Here is a 26,995-nt window from a genome sequence, read left to right as displayed (position 1 = left end):
GATTATTATTAATATATCGATAATTATTGACATTTTCTATGACACATTGAAAATAAGGAGCAGGAGAATAATATATTTTATTGTAAATGTAACTTCCTGTGATTATAATCCCTCAGCTATCAAGGCAGAAAGGAAATGTCAACACAAACATGGAAAACAAACAATGTCAACAAAATAGTCAAATCACATTGAACACTTAACTATAATCTCTTAAAGGTTAAAAATATGTAAGAAATGCTTCACAAAGTGTATGTCACGGCCCGGGTGCATGCCAATGTGCATCCTTCAATGACACACCTCGGGACACGCCCACGGCCGCTCATCTCCTGCACGCGTCACTCCGGCGGCAGCAAGCAGCACTCTGCGCACCTGGCACTAATGAGAGGTCCTGCCTTCATAAGCCTGCTCAACCTGCTATCCGGCGCCAGAACGTAATCATCTCTTTCTGTGTTTTCTTCCCCGTTTTTTTTTATTGTCTCGTGTCCTCCTTGTCGCTCCAACTGCAGACCTCCGTTCCCGTGACGACGAGCTGTGTGTCTCGTCATTCCTTGTTCCTCGGCTTCCCAGACTGCCTCTTGGATCTCCACCTCCCGCTTAGACACGGACCTCCTACGCCACACTTTACATTCCTGCCCCTTTTGGACTTGCCTCTCGCTCAACACTGATGGTAACACTCAGCAAGTAATTCCCACACATAGTCACACACCACACACACCTGGATTTTTGTCACACACCATTCTCTAGTTTCATATATTTGTTTCTTTATTTTATATATATATATATGTATATATATATATATGTTGTGAACTTCCTTTAAGTTGGTTGATCATGATGAGAAGTACAGTGATGCTAATATACATTGGCTTTGCTATTGACATGCTACTGATTAGCATTAGCAATTTTACATGGCCATTTCAGTGCCTCCAAATGTGTTAATGAAACTACAACTAAGATAGACTAGGCGCACGTTACAGGCGTAATAAGTACAATACTTACAGTATTAACACTTGTTAGGGCGCAACAAAAGACCAGAGTCCGCAAAGACTGAACTGACTAGCCCATAAAGTGCACACTAGTGCCATCTAATGTCTTGGACGTGACACTGCAGGTGGGATAATAAAATAGTTAGAATGTTGCAATAAAATATGAGAATTGATCATCAAAAACATTTGATATTTATTAAGTCACACAAAAGTACCACACATGGCTAGCATTGAGTACTGGTATCCATTCCTAGGCAGGAGGAATTGCTACTGTATCGCTTCAAATGTGAAGGGTAGCCATCACTAATGACAACAAATGCAAATATCACAACACAACAACTTTCAGCCACAAGATGAACGCAAATGCCACAACACAACAACAAAAAGCCACAACACAACAACAAAAAGCCACAAGTTGGAAAGTCAACTGTTGTCACTTGCTGGTCTGTTGTCGCCTAATGTTGTTGTGTTGTCACCTAATGTTGTTGTGTTGTCACTTGCTGGTCTGTTGTCGCCTAATGTTGTTGTGTTGTCACTTGCTGGTCTGTTGTCGCCTAATGTTGTTGTGTTGTCACCTAATGTTGTTGTGTTGTCACTTGCTGGTCTGTTGTCGCCTAATGTTGTTGTGTTGTCACCTAATGTTGTTGTGTTGTCACTTGCTGGTCTGTTGTCGCCTAATGTTGTTGTGTTGTCACTTGCTGGTCTGTTGTCGCCTAATGTTGTTGTGTTGTCACTTGCTGGTCTGTTGTCGCCTAATGTTGTTGTGTTGTCACTTGCTGGTCTGTTGTCGCCTAATGTTGTTGTGTTGTCACCTAATGTTGTTGTGTTGTCACTTGCTGGTCTGTTGTCGCCTAATGTTGTTGTGTTGTGGCCTAATGTTGTTGTGTTGTCACTTGCTGGTCTGTTGTCGCCTAATGTTGTTGTGTTGTCACTTGCTGGTCTGTTGTCGCCTAATGTTGTTGTGTTGTCACTTGCTGGTCTGTTGTCGCCTAATGTTGTTGTGTTGTCACTTGCTGGTCTGTTGTCGCCTAATGTTGTTGTGTTGTCACTTGGTGGTCTGTTGTCGCCTAATGTTGTTGTGTTGTCACTTGGTGGTCTGTTGTCGCCTAATGTTGTTGTGTTGTCACTTGCTGGTCTGTTGTCGCCTAATGTTGTTGTGTTGTCACTTGCTGGTCTGTTGTCGCCTAATGTTGTTGTGTTGTCACCTAATGTTGTTGTGTTGTCACTTGCTGGTCTGTTGTCGCCTAATGTTGTTGTGTTGTCACTTGCTGGTCTGTTGTCGCCTAATGTTGTTGTGTTGTCACTTGCTGGTCTGTTGTCGCCTAATGTTGTTGTGTTGTCACTTGCTGGTCTGTTGTCGCCTAATGTTGTTGTGTTGTCACCTAATATTGTTGTGTTGTCACTTGCTGGTCTGTTGTCGCCTAATGTTGTTGTGTTGTCACTTGCTGGTCTGTTGTCGCCTAATGTTGTTGTGTTGTCACTTGCTGGTCTGTTGTCGCCTAATGTTGTTGTGTTGTCACTTGCTGGTCTGTTGTCGCCTAATGTTGTTGTGTTGTCACCTAATGTTGTTGTGTTGTCACTTGCTGGTCTGTTGTCGCCTAATGTTGTTGTGTTGTGGCCTAATGTTGTTGTGTTGTCACTTGCTGGTCTGTTGTGGCCTAATGTTGTTGTGTTGTCACTTGCTGGTCTGTTGTCGCCTAATGTTGTTGTGTTGTCACTTGCTGGTCTGTTGTCGCCTAATGTTGTTGTGTTGTCACTTGCTGGTCTGTTGTCGCCTAATGTTGTTGTGTTGTCACCTAATGTTGTTGTGTTGTCACTCGCTGGTCTGTTGTCGCCTAATGTTGTTGTGTTGTGGCCTAATGTTGTTGTGTTGTCACTTGCTGGTCTGTTGTCGCCTAATGTTGTTGTGTTGTCACTTGCTGGTCTGTTGTCGCCTAATGTTGTTGTGTTGTCACTTGCTGGTCTGTTGTCGCCTAATGTTGTTGTGTTGTCACTTGCTGGTCTGTTGTCGCCTAATGTTGTTGTGTTGTCACTTGGTGGTCTGTTGTCGCCTAATGTTGTTGTGTTGTCACTTGCTGGTCTGTTGTCGCCTAATGTTGTTGTGTTGTCACTTGCTGGTCTGTTGTCGCCTAATGTTGTTGTGTTGTCACCTAATGTTGTTGTGTTGTCACTTGCTGGTCTGTTGTCGCCTAATGTTGTTGTGTTGTCACTTGCTGGTCTGTTGTCGCCTAATGTTGTTGTGTTGTCACTTGCTGGTCTGTTGTCGCCTAATGTTGTTGTGTTGTCACTTGCTGGTCTGTTGTCGCCTAATGTTGTTGTGTTGTCACCTAATATTGTTGTGTTGTCACTTGCTGGTCTGTTGTCGCCTAATGTTGTTGTGTTGTCACTTGCTGGTCTGTTGTCGCCTAATGTTGTTGTGTTGTCACTTGCTGGTCTGTTGTCGCCTAATGTTGTTGTGTTGTCACTTGCTGGTCTGTTGTCGCCTAATGTTGTTGTGTTGTCACTTAATGTTGTTGTGTTGTCACTTGCTGGTCTGTTGTCGCCTAATGTTGTTGTGTTGTCACTTGCTGGTCTGTTGTCGCCTAATGTTGTTGTGTTGTCACCTAATGTTGTTGTGTTGTCACTTGCTGGTCTGTTGTCGCCTAATGTTGTTGTGTTGTCACTTGCTGGTCTGTTGTCGCCTAATGTTGTTGTGTTGTCACCTAATGTTGTTGTGTTGTCACTTGCTGGTCTGTTGTCGCCTAATGTTGTTGTGTTGTGGCCTAATGTTGTTGTGTTGTCACTTGCTGGTCTGTTGTCGCCTAATGTTGTTGTGTTGTCACTTGCTGGTCTGTTGTCGCCTAATGTTGTTGTGTTGTCACTTGCTGGTCTGTTGTCGCCTAATGTTGTTGTGTTGTCACTTGGTGGTCTGTTGTCGCCTAATGTTGTTGTGTTGTCACTTGGTGGTCTGTTGTCGCCTAATGTTGTTGTGTTGTCACTTGCTGGTCTGTTGTCGCCTAATGTTGTTGTGTTGTCACTTGCTGGTCTGTTGTCGCCTAATGTTGTTGTGTTGTCACCTAATGTTGTTGTGTTGTCACTTGCTGGTCTGTTGTCGCCTAATGTTGTTGTGTTGTCACTTGCTGGTCTGTTGTCGCCTAATGTTGTTGTGTTGTCACTTGCTGGTCTGTTGTCGCCTAATGTTGTTGTGTTGTCACTTGCTGGTCTGTTGTCGCCTAATGTTGTTGTGTTGTCACCTAATATTGTTGTGTTGTCACTTGCTGGTCTGTTGTCGCCTAATGTTGTTGTGTTGTCACTTGCTGGTCTGTTGTCGCCTAATGTTGTTGTGTTGTCACTTGCTGGTCTGTTGTCGCCTAATGTTGTTGTGTTGTCACTTGCTGGTCTGTTGTCGCCTAATGTTGTTGTGTTGTCACCTAATGTTGTTGTGTTGTCACTTGCTGGTCTGTTGTCGCCTAATGTTGTTGTGTTGTGGCCTAATGTTGTTGTGTTGTCACTTGCTGGTCTGTTGTGGCCTAATGTTGTTGTGTTGTCACTTGCTGGTCTGTTGTCGCCTAATGTTGTTGTGTTGTCACTTGCTGGTCTGTTGTCGCCTAATGTTGTTGTGTTGTCACTTGCTGGTCTGTTGTCGCCTAATGTTGTTGTGTTGTCACCTAATGTTGTTGTGTTGTCACTCGCTGGTCTGTTGTCGCCTAATGTTGTTGTGTTGTGGCCTAATGTTGTTGTGTTGTCACTTGCTGGTCTGTTGTCGCCTAATGTTGTTGTGTTGTCACTTGCTGGTCTGTTGTCGCCTAATGTTGTTGTGTTGTCACTTGCTGGTCTGTTGTCGCCTAATGTTGTTGTGTTGTCACTTGCTGGTCTGTTGTCGCCTAATGTTGTTGTGTTGTCACTTGGTGGTCTGTTGTCGCCTAATGTTGTTGTGTTGTCACTTGCTGGTCTGTTGTCGCCTAATGTTGTTGTGTTGTCACTTGCTGGTCTGTTGTCGCCTAATGTTGTTGTGTTGTCACCTAATGTTGTTGTGTTGTCACTTGCTGGTCTGTTGTCGCCTAATGTTGTTGTGTTGTCACTTGCTGGTCTGTTGTCGCCTAATGTTGTTGTGTTGTCACTTGCTGGTCTGTTGTCGCCTAATGTTGTTGTGTTGTCACTTGCTGGTCTGTTGTCGCCTAATGTTGTTGTGTTGTCACCTAATATTGTTGTGTTGTCACTTGCTGGTCTGTTGTCGCCTAATGTTGTTGTGTTGTCACTTGCTGGTCTGTTGTCGCCTAATGTTGTTGTGTTGTCACTTGCTGGTCTGTTGTCGCCTAATGTTGTTGTGTTGTCACTTGCTGGTCTGTTGTCGCCTAATGTTGTTGTGTTGTCACTTAATGTTGTTGTGTTGTCACTTGCTGGTCTGTTGTCGCCTAATGTTGTTGTGTTGTCACTTGCTGGTCTGTTGTCGCCTAATGTTGTTGTGTTGTCACTTGCTGGTCTGTTGTCGCCTAATGTTGTTGTGTTGTCACCTAATGTTGTTGTGTTGTCACTTGCTGGTCTGTTGTCGCCTAATGTTGTTGTGTTGTCACTTGCTGGTCTGTTGTCGCCTAATGTTGTTGTGTTGTCACTTGCTGGTCTGTTGTCGCCTAATGTTGTTGTGTTGTCACCTAATGTTGTTGTGTTGTCACTTGCTGATCTGTTGTCGCCTAATGTTGTTGTGTTGTCACTTGCTGGTCTGTTGTCGCCTAATGTTGTTGTGTTGTCACCTAATGTTGTTGTGTTGTGATGTCAAGTTGTGTTGTGACGTAAAGTTGTGTTGTGATGTCAAGTTGTTGTGTTGTGATGTCAAGTTGTTGTGTTGTGATGTAAAGTTGTTGTGTTGTGACATAAAGTTGTTGTGTTGTGACGTAAAGTTGTTGTGTTGTGACGTAAAGTTGTTGTGTTGTGATGTAAAGTTGTTGTGTTGTGACGCAAAGCTGTTGTGTTGTGACCTAATGTTATGTTGTCATGTAAAGTTGTTGTGACCTAAAGTTGTGTTTTGACATAAAGTTGTGTTGTGATGTAAAGTTGTTGTGTTGTGGCGTAAAGTTGTTATGTTGTGACGTAAAGTTGTTGTGTTGTGACGTAAAGTTGTTGTGTTGTGACGTAAAGTTGTTGTGTTGTGACGTAAAGTTGTTGTGTTGTGATGTAAAGCTGTTGTGTTGTGACCTAATGTTATGTTGTCATGTAAAGTTGTTGTGACCTAAAGTTGTGTTTTGACATAAAGTTGTGTTGTGATGTAAAGTTGTTGTGTTTTGACGTAAAGTTGTTGTGTTGTGATGTAAAGTTGTTGTGCTGTGACGTAAAGATGTGTTGTGATGTCAAATTGTTGTGTTGTGATGTAAAGTTGTTGTGATGCCAAATTGTTGTGTTGTGATGTCAAGTTGTTGTGTTGTGAAGTCAAATTGTTGTGTTGTGATGTAAAGTTGTTGTGTTGTGACGTAAAGTTGTTGTGCTGTGACGTAAAGTTGTGTTGTGACGCAAAGTTGTTGTGTTGTGATGTAAAGTTGTTGTGCTGTGACGTAAAGTTGTGTTGTGACGTAAATTTGTTATGTTGTCATGTAAAGTTGTTGTGACCTAAAGTTGTGTTTTGACATAAAGTTGTGTTGTGATGTAAAGTTGTTGTGTTGTGATGTAAAGTTGTTGTGTAGTGATGTAAAGTTGTTGTGTTGTGATGTAAAGTTGTTGTGTTGTGATGTCAAATTGTTGTGTTGTGATGTTAAGTTGTTGTGTTGTGATGTAAAGTTGTTGTGTTGTGATGTAAAGTTGTTGTGTTGTGACGTAAAGTTGTGTTGTGATGTAAAATTAGTGTGTTGTGACGCAACGCTTTTTTATTGTGACGTAAGGTTGTTGTGTTGTGACGTTAAGTCGTTGTGTTGTGATGTAAAGTTGTTGTGTTGCGACAAAGTTGTGTTGTGATGTAAAGTTGTTGTGTTTTGACGTAAAGTTGTTGTATTGGGACGTAAATTGTTGTGTTGTGACATAATGTTGTTGTATTGTGATGTAAAGTTGTTGTGTTGTGACCTAAAGTTGTGTTGTAAAGTTGTTGTGATGTAAAGTTGTGTTGTGATGTAAAGTTGGTTTGCGATGTAAAGTTGTTGTGTTGTGATGTAAATTTGTTGTGTTGTGACCATTGTTATGTTGTCATGTAAAGTTGTCGTGTTGTGACTTAAAGTTGTGTTGTGACGTGAAGTTGTTGTGTTGTGACGTAAAGTTGTGTTGTGATGTAAAGTTGTTGTGTTTTGACATACAGTTGTTGTATTGGGACGTAAATTGTTGTGTTGTGACATAACGTTGTTGTATTGTGATGTAAAGTTGTTGTGTTGTGACCTAAAGTTGTGTTGTAAAGTTGTTGTTGTGATGTAAAGTTGTGTTGCGATGTAAAGTTGTTGTGTTGTGATGTACATTTGTTGTGTTGTGACCATTGTTATGTTGTCATGTAAAGTTGTTGTGTTGTGACTTAAAGTTGTGTTGTGACGTGAAGTTGTTGTGTTGTGACGTAAAGTTGTGTTGGGATGTAAAGTTGTTGTGTTGTGACGTAAAGTTGTGTTGTGATGTAAAGTTGTTGTGTTGTGACGCAAAGTTGTTGTGTTGTGGCCTAATGTTATGTTGTCATGTAAAGTTGTTGTGACCTAAAGTTGTGTTTTGACATAAAGTTGTGTTGTGATATTGTTGTGTTTTGACGTAAAGTTGTGTTGTGACGTAAAGTTGTGTTGTGATGTCAAATTGTTGTGTTGTGATGTAAAGTTGTTGTGTTTTGACATAAAGTTGTTGTGTTGTGATGTCAAATTGTTGTGTTGTGAAGTAAAGTTGTGTTGTGAGTTTGCATTTATGGTGGCCTCTACGATGTATTGAGGTGTTTGAAGTGCGATGTTGTGTGGAAAAAGGAACACAATCTTACACAAACATGTTGTCAACCTCTACAAACATGTGATAAGAATGTTGGAAGAAGTGCTGAGTCGTCCTTCTCATTCTCCATCTTCTTCCTGGAAAGACACACAAAGGTCAGCCGCCTTTTCAAAAAGTCATACAAACCAAATGTTGACTTTTTTAATGTCACCTGTAACATACCTAAGGTGCTAATGTCACCTGTAACATACCTGAGGTGCTAATGTCACCTGTAACATACCTAAGGTGCTAATGTCACCTGTAACATACCTAAGGTGCTAATGTCACCTGTAACATACCTGAGGTGCTAATGTCACCTGTAACATACCTGAGGTGCTAATGTCACCTGTAACATACCTAAGGTGCTAATGTCACCTGTAACATACCTGAGGTGCTAATGTCACCTGTAACATACCTAAAGTGCTAATGTCACCTGTAACATACCTAAGGTGTTAATGTCACCTGTAACATACCTAAGGTGCTAATGTCACCTGTAACATACCTAAGGTGCTAATGTCACCTGTAACATACCTGAGGTGCTAATGTCACCTGTAACATACCTAAGGTGCTAATGTCACCTGTAACATACCTAAGGTGCTAATGTCACCTGTAACATACCTGAGGTGCTAATGTCACCTGTAACATACCTAAGGTGCTAATGTCACCTGTAACAAACCTAAGGTGCTAATGTCACCTGTAACATACCTAAGGTGCTAATGTCACCTGTAACATACCTAAGGTGCTAATGTCACCTGTAACATACCTAAGGTGCTAATGTCACCTGTAACAAACCTAAGGTGCTAATGTCACCTGTAACAAACCTGAGGTGCTAATGTCACCTGTAACATACCTAAGGTGCTAATGTCACCTGTAACATACCTAAGGTGCTAATGTCACCTGTAACATACCTAAGGTGCTAATGTCACCTGTAACATACCTAAGGTGCTAATGTCACCTGTAACATACCTAAAGTGCTAATGTCACCTGTAACATACCTAAGGTGCTAATGTCACCTGTAACATACCTAAAGTGCTAATGTCACCTGTAACATACCTAAGGTGCTAATGTCACCTGTAACATACCTGAGGTGCTAATGTCACCTGTAACATACCTAAGGTGCTAATGTCACCTGTAACATACCTAAGGTGCTAATGTCACCTGTAACATACCTAAAGTGCTAATGTCACCTGTAACATACCTAAGGTGCTAATGTCACCTGTAACATACCTAAAGTGCTAATGTCACCTGTAACATACCTAAGGTGCTAATGTCACCTGTAACATACCTAAGGTGCTAATGTCACCTGTAACATACCTAAAGTGCTAATGTCACCTGTAACATACCTAAGGTGCTAATGTCACCTGTAACATACCTAAAGTGCTAATGTCACCTGTAACATACCTAAGGTGCTAATGTCACCTGTAACATACCTGAGGTGCTATTGTCACCTGTAACATACCTAAGGTGCTAATGTCACCTGTAACATACCTGAGGTGCTAATGTCACCTGTAACATACCTAAGGTGCTAATGTCACCTGTAACATACCTAAGGTGTTAATGTCACCTGTAACATACCTAAGGTGCTAATGTCACCTGTAACATACCTAAGGTGTTTATGTCACCTGTAACATACCTAAGGTGCTAATGTCACCTGTAACATACCTAAGGTGCTAATGTCACCTGTAACATACCTAAGGTGCTAATGTCACCTGTAACATACCTGAGGTGCTAATGTCACCTGTAACATACCTAAGGTGCTAATGTCACCTGTAACATACCTAAGGTGCTAATGTCACCTGTAACAAACCAACACTGTCTTCAACACTGCCGCTTCCTTTCAGCTTTCTCTGCCTCCAAAAGCCCAAACATTGGGTTGTACGCTACATGGACCTTAAAACTGGACTCTGACCGGACATACAACCGGAAAGATTGTCACCTACCCTTTACCTCTAAATCAGCTTCTTCTAAGAAGAAGTTCTACATGTTTCTATCTACAGAGTCTTAAGAACAAAGATGGCCAACCTGGGTGAGATCAGGAACCTCTTGAAGACGAAGAGGGGAGCTCGGACTGGGTGTCTCTTCAGTTTTTGCTGTTTGTGATTGGAGCTTTTCACCAGGAAGGACCTCAGTGCCCTCCGCCTGCGAGGACATGGCCTGTAGGGTATCTACTTGACCAGACGCAGAGGACTGGTCCTGCATAATCTTAGACTGTGTAGGCTCCCCCTGCGGAGATTCAGCCTGAACAGAGTCTGCTTGTCTGGACTCGATTCGCGCAGACTTAGATTTGGTGCACTCGGGTTTGAAGGAGGATTCGACCTGGACTAGCTCAGTCAGAGAGGACTCAACCTGTGCAGACTTGGGCTGTGTGGACACAGACCCATCCATCGTGGACTTCCACTGCGCAGACCCAGTTTGTTTGGACTCGTGTGGTGTGGACACCATCCGCGCAGACTCAAGCTGTGAAGATTCGATCTGAGGAGCTTGAGTGGACCCGGCCTGCGAAGACTCGGCATGCGTGGACCTGGCCTGCGCAGGCTTGGGCAGAGAAGTCTCAACCTGTGTGGATTCAATTTGGGAGCCCTCAGCTTGAGATAACTCTGTTTCTATGGACCCCAACTGTGTGCACTCTGGTTGGGAGGTGGCATTCTGCATGGACTCGAGCTGGACTGGCTCAGTTAGGGAGGACTCAGTGTTTGGGGACTCCACATGTGCAGACTTAGGTTGGGAGGTCTCAACCTGTGTGGATTCAACTTGGGCAGACTCAGCTAGGGAGTACTCCACTTGTTCAGATTTGAGCTCTATGGACTCAGACCCATCCAGCATGGACTCCACTTTTGCAGACTTGTGCTGAGAGGCCTCAACCTGTGTGGATCCAATCTGGGAGGCCTCAGCTAGGGATAACTCTGTCTTTATGGACTCCACCTGTGCGCACTTGGGTTGGGAACTGGCATTTTGCATGGACTCAAGCTGGGCTGGCTCAGCTAGGGAGGACTCAGTGTTTAGGGACTCCACCTGTGCAGACTTAGGTTGGAAGGTCTCGACCTGTATGGATTCGACTTGAGCAGACTCAGCTAGAGACGACTCCACTTGTTCAGATTTGAGCTGTGTGGACTCAGACCCATCCAGCATGGACTCCACTTTTGCAGATTTGTGCTGAGAGGCCTCAACCTGTGTGTATTCAAGCTGGGCTGGCTCAGCTAGGGAGGACTCAGTGTTTGTGGACTCCACCTGTGCAGACTTAGGTTGGGAGGTCTCAACCTGTGTGGATTCAACTTGGGCAGACTCGGCAAGAGAGGACTCCACCTGTTCAGATTTAAGCTGTGTAGACTCAGACCCATCCAGCATGGTGTCCACCTTTACAGACTTGTGCTGAGAGGTCTCAACCTGTATGGATTCGATCATGGAGGCCTCAGCATGATTAAACTCAGCCCGTGCAGACTTGGCTAGTGTGGAGTTGTCCAACATGGACTTTACCTGCACAGATTCGGGCTGAGAGGCCTCAACCTGTGTGATTTCGTCCAGGGCTGCCTCAGCGTGATTAAACTCAGCCTGTGCAGACTCCACCTGTGCAGGCTCAGGTTGGAAGGAAGCATCTGGCTTGGACTCCACCTGCAAAGACTTGAGCTGTGCGGACTTAGACCCATCCAGCGTGGACTCCCGCTGCCCAGACTCCCCTTGCGTGGTCTCCACCAGTGCAAGCTTAGGTTGAGAGGACTCCAGCTGCATAGACTCAGCTGGCACAGAATCTGCTTGTGTTGATTCCATCTGGAGGGACCCGGCTTGAGGGGACTGCATCCGCGCTGAGTCGGACTCTGAGGACACGGCGCGCTGGTCCTCCTGGCCCTTCTGGTGAAAGGGTGTCAGGAGAATTCTTTGAGTTAGAAAGCAGACAACCAATCACTCAGCCTGACTCTTCTTTCTAGCCTGGACTCTCAAAACCAGCATCCGTTTCTGGTTCCAACTAGACCCTCTGCTGTACTGAATTATGTTCTGATACAGTCGCCAGTCCCTTCACCTTCTCTGCGCGTTGGCTTACGGGGGCGCCATGACTGGTTTGGTCTGGTCGCTCCTGGCCTTGGTCTTCCTCAAGCTCTATGTGGCTGGGGGCGGAGCCTTCATTGCGAGCCGGCTCAGCACTTTCAGCCGGGCCGGGCTCCTGTAGTTCATTAGGAAGACAGAAGGCAACCATTTTGATCATGTGAGTGCCAAACTTACCTGCCTTTGGAGCACCAGAACTAAACCTCAAACAATGTTTTACCACCTTCTCATCTTCTACTCCACCCTGTCCCTCCTGCTGGCGTTTCTCCACTTCGGTCTTCACTACGTTCACGTCGGCGGAGCTCAGTTGGTCCCCAGACCGCAGAGAGACAGAGGATTCTGTCATCTTCACCTGGTGGACACACGAGCATGTGTCTGGACCACGGACCCCACAGAGGAATGAAGCGCTAACTTACTTCCTGCATGCATGTAGCTTTAAAGGTTCATTCCGCCCAGTGAGTACTTCCTTTTTAGGGTCCTTAATCTTGTTGTCCAGACTCATATTTGGGAGGGATAAACCTATAGAACTGCTGAAATTCTAAGTCTAGGAGAGCAGAAGGACTACATTGCATGCACATGCATGAGCGTGAGAGTTGCAAGATACACCACCACCTGTACCACTACACCACGCATGACTACACCACCACCGGGCTGATTTGTCACCTGAAGCTCATTTTCCGTGTCCTGCTGGTCCGTGTCTTGCTGGTCCGTATCCTGCTGGTCCGTATCCTGCTGGTCAGTGTCCAACTGGTCAGTGTCCAGCTTGTCCGTCTCCAGCTTGTCCGTGTCTAGCTGGTTCGTGTCCTGCTTGTTCGAGTCCTGCTGGTCCGTAACCTGCTGGTCCGTGACCTGCTGGTCCGTGACCTGCTGGCTCTCTGGCAGCTCAGGGCGGTCGGCTTCCTTCTCAGGTTTCTCGACGGGCACTGAAGTGGCTCCTGCGGTGTCACCAGGTTCTGAGGGCCCCGTTGCAGGGAGTGGTTCCTCTGCCGGCTGCTCCTATGAGAACCACAACAACATTTTGTCTCCTTCCGGATTCTGTGTCTGACTACATGAGACAGCAAAGTGCAAACAAAAAACAAAGTAAGTACTTTTGCAGCAGGCTCCTCCTGGGGCTGCGACCCCTGTGCAGCTCTGGCTCGCTCCTGCTCCACAAGTGCCAACCGGGCCTGTTTCTGCAATGAACATTTTGTTTCCACACATAAGTCTGGTCAAGGGTGATGTCTATAAGTATACTCTTAGGACTACAGTCAATCTGCAGGGAGTCTGACAAAAGGTAACACTAGTGAACAGCGGGAAAATGTGAATGGACGCCCCTATAGAAATGCCTATTTTTGATATGATAATATGCCTCATACATTTATGAAACACCTTTTAAATGTTTACATGTGCATTTCAAAACACATTTCATTATAATAAAATAATTGTGTTAAAAATTATCTGTCCAATGTACACGTATTAATGATGAAATATTATATTTATTTGCGATTAATCATGATTAATTGTAAGTTAACTATGAACAAAATGCGATTATCGCGATTAAATATTTTTTATCGTTTGACAACCCTAGTATATATTTTCCATCCATCCATCCATCTTCTTCCGCTTATCCGAGGTCGGGTCGCGGGGGCAGCAGCTTAAGCAGGGAAACCCAGACTTCCCTCTCCCCAGCCACTTCGTCCAGCTCCTCCCGGGGGATCCCGAGGCGTTCCCAGGCCAGCCGGGAGAGATAGTCTTCCCAGCGTGTCCTGGGTCTTCCCCGTGGCCTCCTACCGATCGGACGTGCCCGAAACACCTTCCTAGGGAGGTGTTCGGGTGGCATCCTGACCAGATGCCCGAACCACCTCATCTGGCTCCTCTCCATGTGGAGGAGCAGCGGCTTTACTTTGAGCTCCCCCCGAATGACAGAGCTTCTCACCCTATCTCTAAGGGAGAGCCCCGCCACTCGGCGGAGGAAACTCATTTGGGCCGCTTGTACCCGTGATCTTGTCCTTTCGGTCATAACCCAAAGCTCATGACCATAGGTGAGGATGGGAACGTAGATCGACCGGTAAATCGAGAGCTTTGCCTTCCGGCTCAGCTCCTTCTTCACCACAACGGATCGATACAGCGTCCGCATTACTGAAGACGCCGCACCGATCCGCCTGTCGATCTCACGATCCGCTCTTCCCCCACTCGTGAACAAGACTCCGAGGTACTTGAACTCCTCCACTTGGGGCAAGATCTCCTCCCCAACCCGGAGATGGCACTCCACCCTTTTCCGGGAGAGAACCATGGACTCGGACTTGGAGGTGCTGATTCCCATCCCAGTCGCTTCACACTCGGCTGCGAACCGATCCAGTGAGAGCTGAAGATCTTGGCCGGAGGAAGCCATCAGGACCACATCATCTGCAAATAGCAGAGACCTAATCCTGCAGCCACCAAACCAGATCCCCTCAACGCCCTGACTGCGCCTAGAAATTCTGTCCATAAAGGTTATGAACAGAATCGGTGACAAAGGGCAGCCTTGGCGGAGTCCAACCCTCACTGGAAACGTGTCCAACTTACTGCCGGCAATGCGGACCAAGCTCTGACACTGATCATACAGGGAGCGAACTGCCACAATAAGACAGTCCGTTACCCCATACTCTCTGAGCACTCCCCACAGGACTTCCCGGGGTACACGGTGGAATGCCTTCTCCAAGTCCACAAAGCACATGTAGACTGGTTGGGCAAACTCCCATGCACCCTCAAGGACCCTGCCGAGAGTATAGAGCTGGTCCACAGTTCCACGACCAGGACGAAAACCACACTGTTCCTCCTGAATCCGAGGTTCGACTATCCGGCGTAGCCTCCTCTCCAGTACACCTGAATAGACCTTACCGGGAAGGCTGAGGAGTGTGATCCCACGATAGTTGGAACACACCCTCCGGTTCCCCTTCTTAAAGAGAGGAACCACCACCCCGGTCTGCCAATCCAGAGGCACCGCCCCCGATGTCCACGCGATGTTGCAGAGTCCTGTCAACCAAGACAACCCCACAACATCCAGAGCCTTAAGAAACTCCGGGCGGATCTCATCCACCCCCGGGGCCTTGCCACCGAGGAGCTTTTTAACTACCTCGGCAACCTCAGCCCCAGAAATAGGAGAGCCCACCACAGATTCCCCAGGCCCTGCTTCCTCATAGGAAGACGTGCTGGTAGGATTGAGGAGGTCTTCGAAGTATTCCCTCCACCGATCCACAACATCCGCAGTCGAGGTCAGCAGAACACCATCCTCACCATACACGGTGTTGACATTGCACTGCTTCCCCTTCCTGAGGTGGCGGATGGTGGTCCAGAATTGCTTCGAAGCCGTCCGGAAGTCTTTTTCCATGGCAGTATATATTTTGTCATAAAAAAATACAATCATGTGTGCTTACGGACTGTATCCCTGCAGACTGTATTGATATATATTGATATATAATGTAGGAACCAGAAATATTAATAACAGAAAGAAACAACCCTTTTGTGCGAATGAGTGTGAATGGGGGAGGGAGGTTTTTTGGGTTGGTGCACTAATTGTAAGTGTATATTGTGTTTTTATGTTGATTTAATAAAAATAAAAATAAAATAATAATATTTTTTATTTTTTTTATTTCTCGTGCGGCCCGGTACCAATCGATCCACAGACTGGTACCGGGCAGCGGCCCGGTGGTTGGGGACCACTGCTCTAGGGCAGTGGTCCCCAACCTTTTTTGCACCACGGACCAGTTTAATGTAGGCATTGTTTTCAAGGACCGGCTTTCCACTTGTGCCAGATAAATACAGCAAAAATAAGTACATGAAAAATACAAGTGACTATAACGCTGAATTAGTGGGAGCCCTGGACTTGTTTCTTTGCAATGAGATCCCCAGCAGGTTATCATCAACTTGCAGATGGAAATCAGTCTTTGACTACAATCTGTCACATGTAAATTGTATATATTCATTAATGTGCATTGTATCAAGTCGCAAAGTTACAACAAATATAACAAATGGCAACTTCCTAAGAGGAGTTTTATTGTACATCTATAAACAAGCTTATTGGTGAGTCTAGTGGGACAGGCAAAAGTTAAGTCGGAAAAAATGCTGTCGTTTACAAATTATTTAATGTCCCTCTGCGGCCCGGTAGCAAATGCGTCACAGACCGGTTCCCTGGACCGGTGGTTGGGGACCACTGCTCTAGGGGTCACAAAACCCCTTTGAAGACCTCTGGTCTACGTATTTTTTGCCTTAAACCTCTAAAGGCTTAGTTGCCACATGCGTGGACAGCACTTTTTAGCTCTTATTTCCAAAATTGTGTACACTACTGAATTGGGGTCTTATGGCCACTTATGTGGACACTTATACTGCCATCTGGTGGTGTCAGAAGAGTATAACATACAATGGAATGATGAAATGGATAAAAAGTGTAAAAATAAGAATTAGCATGTCACTAAACATGAAGTACACGTTTGTGTACTTATGGACTAAGTACATCATATCAAAAGATGATTCTTAGTTTTTATTTTAATTAGGGTCCAATAAGCCCAAATAGCAAAGAGAAATAAAAAAAAGCATGTAATCCAGACCTGGGCAAATTAAGGCCCGGGGGCCACATGTGGCCCGTTGAGCTTTTCAATTTGGCCCGCCGGACATTCCCAAATAATTTTTTTAGATCTTTTAAGATGTAAAGTGTAGCTGCCATTATGATGTGCAGTGATGTTTTCTAATGACCGTAAGTCTTCAACTATACTAAGTATTTCTATGGTTGGAATCTGTCAAGACTTGGTCTTGGGTGTTTGCTTTTCCGGGATGCAACGGAAAGTTGGCACGGGCGAGACGGGAATGAAGGTACATGATTTATTTATCATATCAAAAAAAAGTGCAAACGAAAAGCGCGCACAGTGGCGGAGAATAAACTATGAAACCAAAAGACTATAGCAAAAAAGTACAAACGAAAAACACGCACAATGGCGGAGAACAAATTATGAAACCAAAAAGACTATAAACATGGAACAAAAACTTATTTGGCTTGGACAAAAATAGTTGCATGAAGAATGGACATGGAAAGAAGTATCAGGCATGGACAGAGCATAAATGTGGTGAGGTCGTCAGAAAGACAAACTGAAAAACACTGAACTTAAATACTACAGACATGATTAACGAAAACAGGTGCGTGACTCAAGACGTGAAACAGGTGCGTGACGTGACAGGTGAAAACTAATGGGTTGCTATGGTGACAATCAAGAGTGCACAATGAGTCCAAACGTGGAACAGGTGAAACTAATGGGGTAATCATGGAAACAAGACAAGGGAGTGAAAAGACAGAAACTAAAGAGTCCTATAACTAAACAAAACATGACTTAAAACAAAACATGATTACACAGACATGACAGAATCTGCGCTTATGGATGATATACTAGTTACTATGGTCATCTAATTAGTTACTATGGTCATCTAATTACTTACTATGGTCATATAATTAGTTACTATGGTCATATAAATAGTTACTATGATCATCTACGTCACAGCAGCTCGGACGAGGCACCAAGCTGTGTGGGCGGGAAGCGTTTCCAAAGACACGGAAGGAGATTTTCACAACAAAGTTCCAAAGCTTAGTGATATATAGAATAGAATAGAAAGTAATTTATTGATCCCTGGCGGGAATTCAGCAAATATCAGATATATCAGATTGTAGGTGGGTTTATTTTGTACCCTTCGCGTTCATATTTCACTGTTTGTTGCATTTTTGTTGGGTTTCACTTGATTGTAAAATATGTCGATCGAAAGGCAGCGAGACATTCATATGTTGTCAATATTCAGTGTTTTATCCTTCATAGAAAAATTTAAAATTCCATTACGTTTTTTAAGGCGGTCTGACATAACGTTTTTAGCATTCAATCAGACATTATTGTGAGGTTTTGTATTAGTGTTCCTAAAAATAGAAATACTGGCCCCCAGACACATTTTTTCCTCTAAATGTGGCCCCCCGAGTCAAAATAACTGCCTAGGCCTGCTTTAAACAAACAGCTTGGGCCTTAAGAGGTTTTAATGACGCATTTTCAAGCATATTAAATGTCAAAATGACCTAAAAATATTCATATTACAGTAGCATTGGCCACACAGTTCAGTATTGTGGCCAATGATTGGCTCGGCCCCTGAAGCTGGAGGCCCCTCTCAATCCGTTGGAAGAGCCCTGCTGTACCTTTATAATCACATATTTATACAACATTTCCTACATTAGAGTTCATGAGATGGGGGTTCTATTTCCGGAGGGAAAAAAGCACGAATGGGAAGGTTTTGGCACATGTTTCTAGAACAAATCTGCGGGGATCCACTGTACTTTGACAGTGTGACAATCGCAAGGCATGTTGGGTAACAGCGCCCCTTAGTGGCAAAGACAACACACGATCTAGTTGTACATTGGCTTCATTTTTTATTTTTACCTTGGCTTCATATTCTACGTTGGCGTTGTATTTGTAGAGCCAGTGGGCTAAAAACTGGATGGGGTCCATGGGACGCTGCTCGACCACTTCAGACAGTCCTTCAGCCAAACATTGGCCCAAATGTTTCTTCACATACTCGGAATCCATTTGTGTTTCGTCTGCAGGAAAGTGCACAAAGTACAGTCATGAGTAATATAGCATAAAGCCAAGCGAAAATGACGAAATACAAGAAACAAGCATAGTCATTTGCGTTCAAAGCTACGAACAATGGGAGACAGGGCTTTCTGCTCAGTCTGTGGAACGCTCTCCCTGACCACCTGAGGGCACCACAGACTATGGATGCTTTTAGAAAAGGCTTAAAAGCCCTTCTTTTTTTTTTTTAAAAAAAAGCCTTTTTTTTTTAGATATACAGGTAAAAGCCAGTAAATTAGAATATTTTGAAAAACTTGATTTATTTCAGTAATTGCATTCAACCATGCAAATTTTGCATTTCCTATGGAAATCGAGGTCCCAGAGTCTGGAGGAAGACAGGAGAGGCACAGGATCCACGTTGCCTGAAGTCTAGTGTAAAGTTTCCACCATCAGTGATGGTTTGGGGTGCCATGTCATCTGCTGGTGTCGGTCCACTCTGTTTCCTGAGATCCAGGGTCAACGCAGCCGTCTACCAGCAAGTTTTAGAGCACTTCATGCTTCCTGCTGCTGACCTGCTCTATGGAGATGGAGATTTCAAGTTCCAACAGGACTTGGCGCCTGCACACAGCGCAAAATCTACCCGTGCCTGGTTTACGGACCATGGTATTTCTGTTCTAAATTGGCCCGCCAACTCCCCTGACCTTAGCCCCATAGAAAATCTGTGGGGTATTGTGAAAAGGAAGATGCAGAATGCCAGACCCAAAAACGCAGAAGAGTTGAAGGCCACTATCAGAGCAACCTGGGCTCTCATAACACCTGAGCAGTGCCAGAAACTCATCGACTCCATGCCACGCCGCATTAACGCAGTAATTGAGGCAAAAGGAGCTCCAACCAAGTATTGAGTATTGTACATGCTCATATTTTTCATTTTCATACTTTTCAGTTGGCCAACATTTCTAAAAATCCCTTTTTTGTATTAGCCTTAAGTAATATTCTAATTTTGTGACACACGGAATTTTGGATTTTCATTTGTTGCCACTTCAAATCATCAAAATTAAATGAAATAAACATTTGAATGCATCAGTCTGTGTGCAATGAATAAATATAATGTACAAGTTACACCTTTTGAATGCAATTACTGAAATAAATCAAGTTTTTCAAAATATTCTAATTTACTGGCTTTTACCTGTATGCATACTAGTTATAGCTATTTGGCTGTTCTAGTTTTTATTCATTATCTTTATATATATTTATTTTTTTAATACACTGTAGCACTTTGAGATTGTTTAATCAATATAAAGTGTCTTTTACAAATAAAATCTATTATTATTATTATTGTTATTATTATTAGGAAATGTCAACAAGCCACACTGCGCACGCGTGCATTGCCGCCATCTTGGAACCCTATTTTTTTTACGGCAAGTCTTTTTTGTTTGTGATTATCCGAAAAACTAAATTAACTAATATGTATGCAGTTGCAAAACCCCAACTGTGTTTTGTCTGTAGGTATTCAAAAGTAGAGAGAGTACAGTCACAAGTAAAATAGTACATAGTGCATTTATAACGCTCGGTGTTAAGAAATACTAAGTCACGTGACTGCTTCGCGGTTTATCTTTTCTCGGTACGTTAATACAAACAACTAGTGATGGGTTGATGAGGCGTCATGAAGCGTTTCGACACATTGCAAAACTGTATTGATACTGTGTCGATACTGTGTCACTAAATACTGACATCTGCTGGACATTAAAAATCCCTACAGGCAACCTATGGACCGACTCAACTGACACTGATTTGATGCCCTAGTACAGGGGTCACCAACCTTTTTGAAAGCAAAAACTACTTCTTGGGTACTGATTAATGCGAAGGGCTACCAGTTTGATACACACTTCAATAAATAAATATATTGTCATTTGTAAGTTACACGTAAGTGTGATTTAAACAAGAATAGCTAAATAAATACATTTATATATATTAAAAAAATGGGTATTCTGTCTGTCATTCCGTCGTACATTTTTTTTTCCTTTTACGGAAGGTTTTTTGTAGAGAATAAATGATGAAAAAACACTTAATTGAACGGTTTAAAAGAGGAGAAAACACGAAAAAAATTAAAATAAAATTTTGAAACATAGTTTATCTTCAATTTCGACTCTTTAAAATTCAAAATTCAACCGACAAAAAGAAGAGAAAAACTAGCTAATTTGAATCTTTTTGAAAAAATTAAAAAAATAATTTATGGAACATCATTAGTAATTTTTCCTGATTAAGATACATTTTAGAATTTTGATGACATGTTTTAAATTGGTTCAAATCCAATCTGCACTTTGTTAGAATATTTAACAAATTGGACCAAGCTATATTTCTAACAAAGACAAATCAGTATTTCTTCTAGATTTTCCAGAACAAAAATTTTAAAAGAAATTCAAAATACTTTGAAATAAGATTTAAATTTGATTCTACAGATTTTCTAGATTTGCCAGAATAATTGTTTTGAATTTTAATCATAGTAAGTTTGAAGAAATATTTCACAAATATTCTTCGTCGAAAAACCAGAAGCTAAAATATGTATTATTCTTTACAATAAAAAATAAATAAATTTACTTGAACATTGATTTAAATTGTCAGGAAAGAAGAGGAAGAAATTTAAAAGGTAAAAAGGTATATTTGTTTAAAAATCCTAAAATCATTTTTAAGGTTGTATTTTTTCTCTAAAATTGTATTTCTAAAAGTAATAAGAAGCAAAGTAAAAAATAAATGAATTTATTTAAACAAGTGAAGACCCATCCATCCATCCATTTTCTACCATTTATTCCAAGTCTTTAAAATATTTTTTGGATTTTCAAATTCTATTTGAGTTTTGTCTCTTTTAGAATTAAAAATGTCGAGCAAAGCGAGACCAGCTTGCTAGTAAATAAATACAATTAAAAAAATAGAGGCAGCTCACTGGTAAGTGCTGCTCTTTGAGCTATTTTTAGAACAGGCCAGCGGGCGACTGATCTGGTCCTTACGGGCTACCTGGTGACCGCGGGCACCGCGTTGGTGACCCCTGCCCTAGTATATACAATAATATAAATATTTCATTTAGGATTATTTCATATCTTCATTTAAATAAAAATATATTTGTATCTTTTTTAGATACAGTCAATAAATAATGTGAACATGTATCATAACATGGAAATCTAAGAGAACGTGTTGTGGATGATTGTGGACTGGGAATTTTTTTAATTAAATTTTTTTACACATTTTTATAAAAAAAAAAAAAAAAAAAGTTTTTCCAACGTATTACATTTTAGACGATTTCTCTTCTTAGTTATTATTTCTCCGGCTGTAGAAAAGAGCCGCTCACAGGGCACAGAGGAGGCGTCAGTGCGACACAGTTCGCGTATCGGTCACGTGACCAAAACAGCTCATGATCGGTCACGTGACTTTCTAAAAGCGGTACGCGCACCGACACAGGGTTTTGCTCTATGAGCTCGACGCATGCGCCGATGCATCGGCGTTGCCGGACCCATCACTACAAACAACGTTTATTCGTGGCCACGTGAATGCTAAAAAGAGAATAGTTTTGACTACACAATTAAATGAGCAAGCACAAACTAATAAAGACATTAAAACGTAAGGCCGTTGTTGGACAAAAACACCAAAAAGTCAGAAAAGTCATACTGCGCATGCGTATATCGACGGCTAGTCTTGGGGGACAGAGCAGATTTAGCATTTTGAGTTGACGAGTATCCGTAAAACATTAAACAATTACATTCTTGAACAGTGTAAATAAATACACCATATAGAGTTACACAAACAAAAAAACATTTAAAAATGACATTCTTGAACAGTATAAACCGTATAGAGTTACACAAACAAAGCCCTGAAAAAAAACCGCCTACATAATCATCTATTCGGTTCAACGTTTTTAATAAACGTACCCTAAATGTTGCAGTCGTTTAATTGTGTCCGAGTGTTGAAATCCAAAAAGAAAACTTCAAGCAATTGAAGGCGAAACAAACCTTTTTTTCCCACCGACGCCGGGACTTGCGGAAGTGTGTGTTGGGTTTCTATGGCAACGGCGTCACGTCGTAATAGCCCCCCACTGGTTGAAAAACACTTTCCGACTTCAAGTTAACCGCACAAGCAGCGCACTTACTGTTCTTTTTTAACTACTATAATATGTTATAATATTACTTAAATATACATACAATATAAATATAGAAATAAAACATACATAATAAAAAAAATAAAAATTAAATACATATGAATAAAATGACAGAGGAACTAGAGCACATTCCACATACTAATTCAAATCCAAGCTTATATTCATCTTTGGATCATTCTCGATGTTTCTGCTCATACCTGGAGAGACTCTCCGGTTTCAGCAGTGGTGCGTCAGCAGCAGCTGTGCTCAGGCAGACCCACACTGGCTCCAGAACCTTGTCCTCGGTGCTGCGCCACGACAGGATTTATTCTTTGTCCACCACTTTATTGGATTCTGTGGAGATCACCGCGCCAGGTATTTCACCTTTGACCCTTCACCCCCACACACTTGTTGACCTGCCTCATCAAGGTGACACTTGCTATTAATTGAAGCTTTATTGCTTGAACTAAACGTGTTAAGTTGTGTTTTTATCATGACTCATCTGATTGCAATCATCTAATTCTAAAAGTGCAATTAAAAAAATGACTTTATTTGCTCCTTTAGCTGCAATCCATGCGCAATACCAGAATTAAAGTTATAGTTAGCGCACATTAGATCTAATAATAAGCAAGGACCTGTAATTGATCTCGGGGTCATATTTGGAATTGGGAAATGATTTAGACGTGCGTGTGTGTGTGTGTGTGTGTGTGTGTGTGTGTGTGTGTGTGTGTGTGTGTGTGTGTGTGTGTGTGTGTGTGTGTGTGTGTTGCATCCATGTTCTGATGTCCATTGTGGACCCTTTGGTCCCTTCTTGCTGTGTTTATGTTCCAAAACCCGCAGTATAAACTATCCGTCCATCCATTTTTCTACCGCTTGTCCCTTTCGGGGTCGCGGGGGGATGCTGGGGCCTATCTCAGCTGCAATCAAGAGGGAAGGCGGTGTACACCCTGGACAAGTCGCCCCCTCATCTAGTAGTGTCCAGAGGTGGGTAGAGTAGCCAGAAATTGTACTCAAGTAAGAGTACTTTTACTTTAGAGATTTATTACTCAAGTAAAAGTAAGGAGTAGTCACCCAAATATTTACTTGAGTAAAAGGAAAAAGTATGTTGTAAAAAAAACTACTCAAGTACTGAGTAACTGATGAGTAACATACACACACATATCATATATATATATATATATATATATATATATATATATATGTATATATATATATATATATATATATGTATATATATACACACACACGCACACATATATACGTACATATATATATATATATATACACACACATATATATATATATATATATATATATACATACATTGATATATACAGTATATAATTTATATATATTTTTTTGCCGTTTTTGTTTACATGTTAAAGGTGTTTTAATGAATATACATGCATGTTTAACACATATAGATTCCTTTCTTTCATGAAGACAAGAATATAAGTTGGTGTATTACCTGATTCTGATGACTTGCATTGATTGTAATCAGACAGTAGTGATGATAACGTCCACGTTTTCAAATGGAGGAGAAAAAAAGTTCCTCCTTTCTGTCTAATACCACATGAAAGTGGTTGGTTTTTGGCATCTTATTTGTCCAGCTTCCATATTCGTTTTTTATACACTTTACAAGAAATACATTGGCGGCAAACTCCGTAGCTTGCTAGCTTGTTTGCGCAGGCTTTCGGAGACTCTTATTTTGAAAGCGCAGGCACGATGGAGCGGCACTTTTATTGTGAAGACAGGAACTGTGCAGTCAGTCTTTAGGCTTTTGACGGGGTGTACGGTTGAAATAAAAAAGGGTCTTTTTTCCTTCACACTTTTGATTGATTGATTGGAACTTTTATTAGTAGATTGCACAGTACAGTACATATTCCGTACAATTGACCACTAAATGGTAACACCCCAATAAGTTTTTCCACTTGTTTAAGTCAGGTCATGTGACCACCTGGCTCTGTTTGATTGGTCCAACGTCACCAGTGACTGCATCTGATTGGTGGAACGGAGTGAACGTCACCAGTGACTGTATTTGTTGAAACGCAGGCACTATGAAGGTCTGTCTGACAGACCAAAACAAACAAAGCGTGCATTAACAGATCGATAAAAATTAGTAGCGAGTAACGAGCTGAATGTAGATAAAAGTAGCGGAGTAAAAGTAGCGTTTCTTCTCTATAAATATACTCAAGTAAAAGTAAAAGTATGTTGCATTAAAACTACTCTTAGAAGTACAATTTATCCCAAAAGTTACTCAAGTAGATGTAACGGAGTAAATGTAGCGCGTTACTACCCACCTCTGGTAGTGTCTAAATTGCAACTTGGGTTATTTCTGGTACGCAGCTCAATTTTTATTGCTCCATGGCATTCCGTTTGAATAAGAAATTAAAATATAACAACTAGAAAGGGACAACATGTCCCAAAATGGCACTTCCAAACCTGTGAGAGGTGACTTTCTGCCATCATGGTGGTTTCTAAAGCTTTAACATTATTAAAAATCATAAAAAATATAATATTCATTCAATAATTACAGTTACATATGAGTACGAAATAGTTAATAATTAATCATATAATAATAATTAATAATTATACACATAAATACATATATTTTTTTTCAGTTTTGTAGAAACTGCATATAAATGCTGAAATGATGACATGAAATGTTAAGAGTTAGCACGCTAGCCAGACGGCATGTACAAAATATGCAACTCTTGGGCGTATACCTGAAAAAATAGCAAAGTAACGTGGTTAACTTTGAGCTATAACCGCAAAATTAGCTTAAAAGCTAGCATGATAACATTAATATGCTAAAAGTTAGCATGCGTCAAGAACAAAAATTTGACTTCGATTTGTATATGCGCAAAATTCGTTACAAAGCTAGCATGCGGTCAACTGCTAAGACAAAATATATGACTGTCAGGTGTATATCTGTAAAACTAGCTGCAAAGCTAGCAAGCTAAGGTTAGCATGCTAACATTAGCATACTTTAAGTAACAAAAAGTATTTGACTCTGAGGCGTATACCTGCAAAATTAGCTAAAAAGATAGCATGCTAACATTAATATGTTAAAAGTCAGCATGTGTCAAGTAACAACATATTTGACTCTGAGTTGTATACCTGCAAAATTAGCTTAAAAGCTAGCATGATAACATTAATATGCTAAAAGTTAGCATGCGTCAAGAACAAAAATTTGACTTCGATTTGTATACACGCAAAATTCGTTACAAAGCTAGCATGCGGTCAACTGCTAAGATAAAATATATGACTGTCAGGTGTATATCTGTAAAACTAGCTGCAAAACTAGCAAGCTAAGGTTAGCATGCTAACGTTGACATACTTTAAGTAACAAAAAGTATTTCACTCTGAGGTGTATAGCTGCAAAATTAGCTAAAAAGATAGCATGCTAACATTAATATGTTAAAAGTTAGCATGCGTCAGGTGACAAAATATTTGACTATAGAGTGTATACCTGCAAAATCCGTTACAAAGCTAGCATGCTAACAGTTAACATGTGTAAAAGAAAATACATGACTCTGAGGTGTAGATCTGTAAATTAGCTACAAAGCTAACATTAGCATGCTAGCGTTAACATGCGTCAAGTAACAAAACATTTGACTCTGAGACGTTTACCTGCAAGATTAGCTAAACAGCTAATATTAGCATGCTAAAACTAGCATGTTAGCACGCTGGCAATTGACTAACATCAGTAAGGAGCAGGAAGGCACTGAATGGGTTGAGAAATGTAGAAGAGAACAAGTTTGGTAGCAAAGTGAGACATCTGGCAAATATTTAGAAGTTAGAATGACACAAATCTGAATGTTGGGGTGTTTTGTCTTTTATTTTGAATTGCTTCAAGTTGTTTTATTGTGAAGAACATCAAAGTGATGTCATAGGGTTGATGATCTTCAGCGAGCTGCTCCTTCTCCCATGTTGTTTATTTCTAGTGTGTGTGTGTGAGTGTGTGTGTGTGTGTGTGTGTGCGTGTGCGTGTGTGTGTGTGTGTGTGTGTGGCATCACATGGTCTTGGACGGCGAAGGTGTGGGTTTTGGGTTTCTTTCACCAAGTGAGACCTCGCAAGGCTGAAGACGTGCGAGGAGGTTGAAGTCAAGTTGTCGTACAAAGACCACACCTTGGTTGTTTTTCATCATCTTTGCTTCTTCTTTCAATTATTTTGCTGTTACAAACGTCTAAAAGGGTCCTTTATTCTACCACATGGGTCTCTTTCACTGCAATAAGGCGTTTTTGGTAGCCATCCACAAGCTTCTGCTTAAATCTTTGACCACAAAATTGGTGCAGTTCAGCTAAATGTGTTGCTTTTCTGACACGGACTTGTTTCTTCAGCATTGTCCACACCTTTAAGTCAGGACTTTGGGAAGGCCATTCTAAAACCTTCATTCTAG

At 41.9% G+C, this 26,995-nt stretch overlaps 3 protein-coding genes across 4 annotated transcripts; all 3 read right to left on the bottom strand.

Annotated features, from left to right (window-relative positions):
* Nucleotides 1–223: 223 nt before the first annotated feature.
* LOC140677628 (uncharacterized) lies at nucleotides 224–7,895 on the bottom strand. Its single transcript, XM_072912680.1, has 7 exons — nucleotides 7,888–7,895; nucleotides 4,631–4,914; nucleotides 4,217–4,531; nucleotides 3,993–4,078; nucleotides 3,686–3,755; nucleotides 2,543–2,680; nucleotides 224–1,933 (listed from the first exon to the last, which is right to left on the bottom strand). Exons 1-7 carry the CDS (start codon nucleotides 7,893–7,895, stop codon nucleotides 1,407–1,409), a joined length of 1,428 nt encoding a protein of 475 aa, XP_072768781.1. The 3' UTR covers nucleotides 224–1,406.
* LOC133577782 (uncharacterized) lies at nucleotides 6,744–12,651 on the bottom strand. Of its 2 annotated transcripts, XM_072912668.1 has the most exons (4): nucleotides 12,576–12,651; nucleotides 11,890–12,287; nucleotides 9,897–11,720; nucleotides 6,744–7,972 (listed from the first exon to the last, which is right to left on the bottom strand). In XM_072912668.1, the coding sequence occupies exons 2-4, from the start codon at nucleotides 12,256–12,258 to the stop codon at nucleotides 7,955–7,957; spliced, it is 2,211 nt and encodes a 736-aa protein (XP_072768769.1). In that variant the 5' UTR covers nucleotides 12,259–12,287; nucleotides 12,576–12,651; the 3' UTR covers nucleotides 6,744–7,954. The 2 variants fall into 2 exon arrangements, with proteins under 2 accessions (XP_072768769.1, XP_061787780.2); XM_061931796.2 differs by lacking the exon at nucleotides 6,744–7,972 and having other exon boundaries at nucleotides 9,548–11,720.
* Nucleotides 12,411–22,523, bottom strand: LOC140677622 (uncharacterized). The gene is made up of 4 exons (XM_072912669.1): nucleotides 22,468–22,523; nucleotides 18,335–18,492; nucleotides 13,001–13,084; nucleotides 12,411–12,908 (listed from the first exon to the last, which is right to left on the bottom strand). The coding sequence occupies exons 2-4, from the start codon at nucleotides 18,479–18,481 to the stop codon at nucleotides 12,474–12,476; spliced, it is 666 nt and encodes a 221-aa protein (XP_072768770.1). The 5' UTR covers nucleotides 18,482–18,492; nucleotides 22,468–22,523; the 3' UTR covers nucleotides 12,411–12,473.
* Between the last annotated feature and the right edge of the window lie 4,472 nt (nucleotides 22,524–26,995).

This window comes from Nerophis lumbriciformis, linkage group LG39 (genome assembly GCF_033978685.3).
Source record: "Nerophis lumbriciformis linkage group LG39, RoL_Nlum_v2.1, whole genome shotgun sequence".
NCBI classification, from domain to species: domain Eukaryota; kingdom Metazoa; phylum Chordata; class Actinopteri; order Syngnathiformes; family Syngnathidae; genus Nerophis; species Nerophis lumbriciformis.
The sequence above is the reverse complement of the archived record's forward strand: the minus strand, read 5'-3'. Positions and strand labels throughout refer to the sequence as shown.

What these genes read in the sequence shown, in the direction of transcription:
- LOC140677628 (XM_072912680.1), bottom strand. An exon ending in TGACAACACAACAACATTAG is followed by an intron (nt 4,532 to 4,630) that starts GTGACAACACAA and finishes CAACAACATTAG; the next exon opens with GCGACAACAGACCAGCAAGT. An exon ending in TGACAACACAACAACATTAG is followed by an intron (nt 1,934 to 2,542) that starts GTGACAACACAA and finishes CAACAACATTAG; the next exon opens with GCGACAACAGACCAGCAAGT.
- LOC133577782 (XM_061931796.2), bottom strand. Translation starts at nt 12,258, where the DNA reads ATGACAGAATCCTCTGTCTCTCTGCGGTCTGGGGACCAACTGAGCTCC. An exon ending in TAAGCCAACGCGCAGAGAAG is followed by an intron (nt 11,721 to 11,889) that starts GTGAAGGGACTG and finishes CCCTTTCACCAG; the next exon opens with AAGGGCCAGGAGGACCAGCG.
- LOC140677622 (XM_072912669.1), bottom strand. Translation starts at nt 18,481, where the DNA reads ATGGATTCCGAGTATGTGAAGAAACATTTGGGCCAATGTTTGGCTGAA. An exon ending in ACGTAGAATATGAAGCCAAG is followed by an intron (nt 13,085 to 18,334) that starts GTAAAAATAAAA and finishes TGTTCATTGCAG; the next exon opens with AAACAGGCCCGGTTGGCACT. An exon ending in AGGAGGAGCCTGCTGCAAAA is followed by an intron (nt 12,909 to 13,000) that starts GTACTTACTTTG and finishes TGGTTCTCATAG; the next exon opens with GAGCAGCCGGCAGAGGAACC.